Source organism: Myotis davidii, unplaced genomic scaffold, assembly GCF_000327345.1.
Source record: "Myotis davidii unplaced genomic scaffold, ASM32734v1 scaffold391, whole genome shotgun sequence".
Lineage (NCBI taxonomy): Eukaryota > Metazoa > Chordata > Mammalia > Chiroptera > Vespertilionidae > Myotis > Myotis davidii.
Window position 1 is genome coordinate 3653054 of NW_006284336.1, and position 8408 is coordinate 3661461.

General features: G+C 43.2%; 1 protein-coding gene across 3 annotated transcripts in view; it reads left to right on the plus strand.

The window, feature by feature from the left end:
* Positions 1-8408, plus strand: part of BCO1 (beta-carotene oxygenase 1) — a 39085-nt gene that overhangs the window by 8768 nt on the left and 21909 nt on the right. For all 3 annotated transcript variants that reach the window (XM_006754458.2, XM_006754459.2, XM_006754460.2), the window contains exons 3-4: positions 4740-4869; positions 6803-6950. In XM_006754458.2, the coding sequence (XP_006754521.1) occupies positions 4740-4869; positions 6803-6950 (278 nt within the window). The remainder of the gene's footprint in view (positions 1-4739; positions 4870-6802; positions 6951-8408) is intronic.

Sequence of the window (8408 nt, forward strand, 5' to 3'; positions counted from 1 at the left end):
CTCCCAGCCCCCTGGGTCAGGGCTCCTTTTGGGAGGCAACCAATCAATGTGTCTCTCACACATCGATGTTTCTCTCTCTCTCTCTCTGTTTCTTCCTCTCCCTTCCACTCTCTCTAACAATCAATGGAAAAATATCCTCAGGTGAGGATTAACAACAACAAAAAGTGGAGTGTAAACTCTTTCCTGTTGGCCACTGGCTGGTTTATGTCACAGCAGCATGAGCTGAGTTCTCCAAGAGGTCCAGGATGGCTTGCATGAAGCTTTAATAGGCTCAGGGGCACATGATGGGAAATTCATGTTCAAGAACTTCAGCTCGGTGAACTTTTTCTTTAACCCCTGTGCTTTAGGCTGGGCAATCTGTGGTCACTCACCTCCCTTGGCCTCAGCAGTGAAAAGAGCATAATCATCCTCCCTTGATTGCTGTTGTGATGCTTAGAAGTATAGATGACTAGCAAGGACCTGACACCTGGGAGACGCTCAGTAGATTAAAAACCATCATCACTATTTCTGGGGTTGAATCCCAGCTCCACCATCCTAGCTAACATGCACCTATGTTCTGTGACCTTGGCCAAATATCTCATAGAGTTGCTGTGGAATTTAAAGGCATTAATGTGTGTAAGGAGCTTTGTATAATGTCTGGCATATAATCCGTGCTCAATAGCATTAACAATTATTTTTGCATAACTATTATTTCTTCCAAGCCAGTCAGCAATTATTGACTCTATGCCAGCAATTTGCTCAAACGTTTCAGGAATGGAGATACTATGTGTGAAAACCATGAGCTCTGTTTGCAAAAACTTAGACATTTTACTCAGACTGAGCTGCAGAGAGGGTGGTTCCATATTTCCTGATAGCCCCAAGCTGTAACCATCTCCTCCTTTACTAGACAGAAGTCACCAATGGTTCCGGGGGGAATAAATGCTGTGCTGGCTGAGGTGCATAAAAGGTGGCTTCCTTTCTCTGAGGCTCTGCCTCACCAGCCTGCCAGGTCCTCTGTGGCCATATCTGGTGCTCATGTTGATGCTGTAGGTGTCCTGGTCCCCTCTTTGCAGGTGCAGAAATGGAAACTTTAGAGAGGTTGAGTGACTTATCCAGGTCGGGCTGAGGTCTCAACTTGTGTTGTTTGGAGTTTAGTTTGCAGCCATCCCCTTCACACACACACACACGCACCCACCCCTACCTGAGAAATAGCAGGTTGCTTAAGTGGCCCCCTCACAGCTTACCAAGCAGTAGCTCTGGCATCCTTCCATAGAGATTCCCAGGGACAAGGGAACCAGCAGGGAGTGGCCGAGCCATGGCTGTCTTATGGAAGCATGGGATAAATAAGCAAATGACCAAAGTTATCCCATGCTGTTTAGGATTTCAAAAGCTTCTAGTAGGTTTTCAAACTAAAAATTCATTGTCAAAGGTAAGAAGTTATTTTATATCCTTTTATGAGATGGTCAGACAGGTGTGACCACAAGAGGAGACACAGAAGCTCAGGAAACAAAGGTTATTATACTTACAGGTCCTAGGGACAGGCGGCAAAGTACATCACGCAAGGCCACATGGGAAAACACCAGTGTGGTCAGGAGGCAGAAGACAGGACAGGGGAAATGCTTAGGCCACGGCCTTTATTGCAGTTTCGAGGGAAAGATAAGACAGAGCAGGATTGGCTCATTATGAATGATTCAATGGACTTTGGGCTATGGTGGTGGTCTTTAGTTGCCTGGCACCTAGCCCTGCGATGATTAAGGCAGAGGAATATTCGCTCCTGGGGTGTAAGAACCAGATAGAGCCTCCTGTCTTCCATCTGATTCTGAATTAGTTTGCATATCAAAGACATCCTGGGCCCATTGCTACCTCTAAGAATTGGCTAGTTTAGGGAGGGACAGTCTCTCCCCAGCCAGAAAGGTATTTTAAGATGTCAAAACATCATACTACACATGGATGCATTGAAATGATTTAATTGTATAAATGGTGCAACAGTAATAAAGTTAAACAATTAGAATAGATATAATACAGTAGCATGAAAGACAGTTTTATTCATAATCTGGAACTGGGTGGAAAATGGGAAGTATGGAGAGAACACCCAGTTACTGCCCTTGTCCTGTTCTTGCCCAGAGGGGCACTTTAAAACTCTTTATGGAGCGGAAATGACACAAACGAAGTAAAGATTGTTTTGGTAGAAGGAAGCAATCCTTTCCTACCCATCTCTTCAATACTCACTACAGGAAGTGCTTGCTGGCCACTGGCCTAAGTGCTTCATGCCCATTCACACCTCAGCCCTCACGATGGTTTCTGAAGTAGATACTACTGTTATTATCTTGATTTTATAGTGGGAGTCTAAGGCCAGAAAGGCCAAGATTCTTGTCCAAATGCACACAGCTAAGATGTGGTGGTGGTCAGATATAAACCCAATACTCTCTAAATCCAGAATACCAAGTCCCAATCATTATGCAGTTCTGCCCCCATTACCCCAGCCTGCCAGTTACCATCTTTCCCCATCTCCCCAGCCCAGTCCTCTTGAGCCTGCCAGATTGTCAGTATTGGTGTGGCACAGCCTGGCCTCCTCTCCTCTCCTCTCTAGAACTCTCAATGGCTCCCCATTGTCTAACAATAGAAATACAAACCAAAAGTGGTAAGTATACTATACAGGACTCAAGAGGGCATGCACAGGGCAAGTGGGGTTCTTGGATTTGTAGAGAACACAAAGTCATTATTTCTCAAAAGGTGGTTTGTGAACCTCTTGCACTGGAACCCCCTGGGATGGTAATTAAAACTGCAAACACACACACATATACCACCACCACCACCACCTTCAGAGATTCATAATCCTGAAAGTAGGGCCAGAGCATCTGTTTCTAGCATGTTTCTAGCATGTTTCCCAGATGACCCTGAGCGCACAGAGGTTTGGAAAATGCCTCCACCGAGGACCTCCAGCCTGGCTGCCCAGCCCCACCCACCCAAGCTTATCAGGGTGCTGTGAGGTGGGGCTCAGACTCGTGAAATTTTTAAAAGCACCAGGTGATTCTAGTATACAGCCATCATGGAGAACCTATGTTAGTGCCAAACCAGTAAAACTTTGGAGCAAGAAAACAAAGACAGAAAAATGACATGTGGCCTGAGAAGTAATGCTTTAAAAAAAAACAAAGATTTGAATGAAAGAGGCAGAGTGGAGCAGGGGAAGCCGGCGAAGGGTATGCAGGAGTGCTCTTAAGTCTAAAATGATTTCAAAATATGGCATTTCATAAAGCAGGCACAGAGATGCATGAACCCAGGTCTCCCTCAGCAATATAGTCAATAGTTTTCTTATAAGATTCAAAGTTGTCCCATGAGGATTGGAACATGGGAATTCTAAGAACCAGAGTTGCCAAGATTTACAGACAAAAGAGATCTTGAGAATTTAGCCTTTGCAAGCTTTATCAATTGTTATAGCTCCAAGGATTATTGTATCTTTTGGAAAGTTAGCTTACCAACACACACACACACACACACACACACACACACACACACACACACACGTATATGTGTGTGTGTGTGTGTATATATAGCCATTCCCTCCCCCAAACCAGACCTTATTCTAAGATTCCAAGCAGGAGACTGTTTACTTGTGTTCCTTTAGAACAGTGGTTCTCAACCTTCCTAATGCTGCGACCCTTTAATACAGTTCCTCATGTTGTGGTGACCCCCAACCATAAAATTATTTTCATTGCTATTTTATAACTGTAATTTTGATACTGTTATGAATCATAATGTAAATATCTGATATGCAGGGTGTATTTTCGTTGTTACAAATTGAACATAATTAAAGCATAGTCATTAATCACAAAAACAATATGTAATTATATATGTGTTTCCCGATGGTCTTAGGCGACCCCTGTGAAAGGGTCGTTCGACCCCCAAAGGGGTCGCAACCCACAGGTTGAGAACCGCTGCTTTAGAAGGAATGTGGCTAATTGGACTCTTCCAGGAGCCAGGGTGGGGTGGGGTGCAGGGTGAGTCCTTCTTTAATGTCAGCCTTGAGCAATTCCAGAGACATTTTCCTGTGGCCCCAAGTGCTCCGTGCTCTGGGGCTGGTTGTTTACAGGAAATGGGCCGCCTGGATTGGGTGTTTACATTTCAAGTAAACAGAATTCAACATTTTAAGTAAAGCACCTCAGGGCCAAAGCACCTTAGCCAGTGCTTGTGGGTGGTGACTCTCAGAGAGAGGCCAGGAAAGAACAGGCCAGGTCAAGGGGAGACTAGGATGTCCCTAGAGCAGGTTCTGTGTAGCATTTGGTTGAAGACCAGTGTGTGTAGCCTCACCAAGCCCTAACTGATCCTTCTGCCTCCAGGGTTTTTGTTGGACAATCCAGAATTTCAGCAGCCATCAGTTATCAATGTGTGACAATGGCCCAAAGCCTTGTCCACTCTACTCTGCATCTCAATGGCATAGGTAGCTTTTATTGAGCACCTACTATATGCCAAGTGCTAGACAGGCCTTAAATGCCACAGTAATTCTGTGAGAAAGGCATCAGGATCCTCATGTCACAGTGAAGGGGGCTAAGCCTGCATGTGACACAAGGTCAAGTGCATGGCTGGTAGATGATGGAGCAAGGATTCATATCCATGTGGAGACTTGCATCTCCTCAGGGGTAAAGCTCATGCCTATCCTGCTCACCCTAATATCCCCTGGTAAAACCCCTGGGATGGCTGAAATCAACGTGAAAGCCTGGTGTAGGTGTCAGCCTCCGATGATTCTGCTTCTTCTCTTTCAGGTGAAGTCTATTACAGGAGCAGATACCTGAGAAGTGACACCTACAACGCCAATATGGAGGCAAACAGGATTGTGGTGTCAGAGTTTGGAACAATGGCCTATCCAGACCCTAGCAAAAACATATTGTCCAAGTAACTGTCCATTTTGAATCTGGTCATGCTTTCTGATGTCCCTGATGGTCAAAACAACCAGTGTTTGCTGCTCTGACGATGGTCTTTAGGGGAGATGAAAATGTCACGTGACTGGCCTTGGCCTGTCTTTGCTATGCAATTTTCGGTCACTGATAGCAAGAGAGGCAAACAGCATCTGACAGATTATTAGGTATTCTCCCACATGGCTGGTGGGAGAGCAATTTGAAAGTATCTATCAAAATTGCAAATGCACATTCCCTTCAGTCCAGAGGCATACTTGTTCCTGTTGAAATGACAAATGCACAAGGTTATTCATGGCTGCATTATTTGTTATAATGAGGAACTGCAAATAACCCAAATGTTCATCAACAGAGAAATGGTTAGATTACTAACAGTAAAACTACAAAAAAAAAAAGTACCAGGCAGAAGTAAACAAACAAAAAAAAAAGGATGTTTTCTATGTATCAAATGGGAGGATTTCTAAGATATATTAAGTTAAAAAAAAATCAAGGTATATAAATAGCAAATAAGTCCTGGCTGGGTAGTTCAGTTGGTTAGAGTGTCATCCAATATTCCAAGGTTGTGGGTTTGATCCCTGGTCAGGGCACATATAAGAATCAACCAATGAATGCATAAATAAGTGGAACCACAAATTGATGTCTCTCTCTCTCCTTCCCTTCTTCCCCCCCTCTTCCTTTCTCTGAAATCAATAAATAAAAATTTAAAGAGCAAGTAATATGCTATATTTTGTGTAAAAAGGCAGGAAGAAATATAGATTTATTTTGCTTGTACATGCAAAAAGAAACTGGAAAGATGCATAAAGGAGGTGGGAAACTGGCAAATGGGAGAAAAGGGTATGGGAAGATTTTTAGTTGTATATATTTTAAATCATCTGGGTTATGATGCATATGAATGTATTACTTATTTAACAATTAAATTAAATTGTTGGCCACGGAATCGGGCTTGCTGTCAGTATCCCCTTCCTGGTACCCTTTATATATTATAGAAGAATTATGAAATGCGTTAGGGGTAGAGGGGCCCAGAGATGGATGATGGCTTCTGCTTTTCCAGAATTGCTCTAAACTCACATTTGCTGGAGGGGGAAGAGGCAGCAAAGAAAAGGGGAGGGGAGGGAATGAATATAAAACCACCTTTGGGGCATCCCTGCTATTATATTACTGGCCAGTAGGGGGAGCACTAACCAATACAGGAATCCGGGATCCTTTTTTTCTGCTTTGGGTTTGCCTTTTTTCTTTTTTTTAAAATTGAATTTATTGGGATGATGTTGATTAATAAAAGTATACAAGTTTCAGGCATACAATTCTATAATACATTATCTGTATGTTGTAGTATGTTTACCACCCCAAGTCAAGTCTCGTTCTATCCCCATTTATCCCTTAACTTTCTTGAGTCTGCCTTATGATCAAATTAGTTATGGGTTCTTAACTTAAAATTAGTTTGCTTTTTAAAAAAAAAAAAACACAGAAAAAAACAACTCATTTCCTGGACAAATTTGAGGTAACCAGTGTGGACTCAGATTCCTGCCAAAAGCAATAATTAGTTGTTTTGCTAGTCTTTGGGGACCATTATGGGTACATGTATGGTTTCTATGGAGCTTCTTTAAAATCTTCAGAATAACCCACTAGTTCTTTCTGGCTTTGGTGCGGGAGACCTTTGGATTTTTGAGAGCCCAGGAGGGCTCAGTTGGTGGCCATGTTGTCCAGCTGATTGTCACTCCTTAGTTTATTCATTATGGGGGTACCTTTGGCCACTTGATATCTGAGTCCTCAAGTGACATTTTGGGACTCAGCACTTTTTCTGCCTTAAGTTGAAGTAGCACATTTTAAGTGTTAGGAAACTAAAATCATCTCAAGCAGAATTTTCCAGCTGGGTAGACCCAGCCACTGACCCATCGATTTGCTTCCTTCCCCAGAGCTTTTACCTACTTGTCCCACACCATCCCAGACTTCACAGACAACTGCCTGATTAACTTCATGAAGTGTGGAGAAGACTTCTATGTGACCACGGAGACCAATTACATCAGGAAAATCAACCCACAGACTCTGGAAACTCTGGAAAAGGTATCAGTGAATTTACAATGAGCATCAGTTTTTGACTCAAGACAGGAACCCCTTAAGGGGAGGCCATGTGGCCTGCAGGAACTCGTGGCATTTACACTAGATTCTAAGCTTTTTTAGGGCTGGGACTGTGTTTTTTTTTTCATTGTTGTGGCTGTTTTCGTTCCTAGGGCTACCTTAGCAAGCGCCACAAACCAGGTGGCCTAAAACAATAGAAATTTGTCCTCTCACAGTTCTGAGGGCTGAAAGTCTGAAATCAAGGTGTCATAGAGCCATGTTCTCTCTGAAGGAGGACAGTGTCCTCTAGGGGAGGATCATTCCTTGCCTCTTCCAGCTTCTGGTGGTTGCCAGCAATCCCTGGTGTTCCTTGACTGATAGATAGGATGTGTCACTCTAGTCCAGGGGTGGGCAAACTTTTTGACTCAAGGGCCACAATGGGTTCTTAAACTGGACCGGAGGGCCGGAACAAAAGCATGGATGGAGTGTTTGTGTGAACTAATATAAATTCAAAGTAAACATCATTACATAAAAGGGTACAGTCTTTTTTTTTCAATAGTTTTATTCATTTCAAACGGGCCAGATCCGGCCCGCGGGCCATAGTTTGCCCACGGCTGCTCTAGTCCCTTCTAAAGATATAGGTCATTGGATGAAGGCCACCCTGATCTAGCATGGCTTCATTTTAACTTGATTACATCTATAAAGACCCCATTTCTAAATACAGGTACTATGAGTTAGGACTTCAACATATCTTTTTGGAAAACCACAACTCAACCTTTAATAGAGTCCATAATTCTTGGCTCTGAGTGGTAGCTCAGTGAGTGTCTAAGTGAATGGCTATGCTGGACCTCCCAGGAATTGCAGTGGCCCTACCTTGTATTGACCTGAAGAGGGAGGCATTAGACAGAGAGCAAGAGTACAAAAATAAATGTCCAAGCAGATACCTTTCCAGGGCCGAATCAAGTCAACATTTTTGTCAAAATCAATAGATCCACTTTCAATTTTTTTTTTCCAGCTGGCCATTCAAAGCCTCAATGACTTCATCATACATTTTAATGATCTGTTAAAAGGAGTGCTTTTCTTAGCTGTGAAATTATATCCAGCTCTTTTTAAGCAAGCTGGCATAGGTTTAACTGATGTATGAGTTCCACAAAGTCGCAGAGAGGAAATCCTAGGAGAGAGAGGAGTATTACCTGAACAAAGGATTGCCTGACTTTTAGCGGGGGCTGTGCTGTACTGGGGAGGAAGGGCATACAACAAGTTCCCAGGCCACCGCATTGTTCTACAGCTGGGGCTTGTTCAGAGTGAGCCATTATTGAGCTTGCTAGTTGAATTTTCTTTGACCACATTTTTTGTGTGTGTCTTATGTGTGTATTTTTTATTACTCCTCACCCAAGGATATTTTTCCATTGATTTTAGAGAGAATGGAAAGGGGCAGGGAGGAAGGGAGGGAGGAGGAGAGAG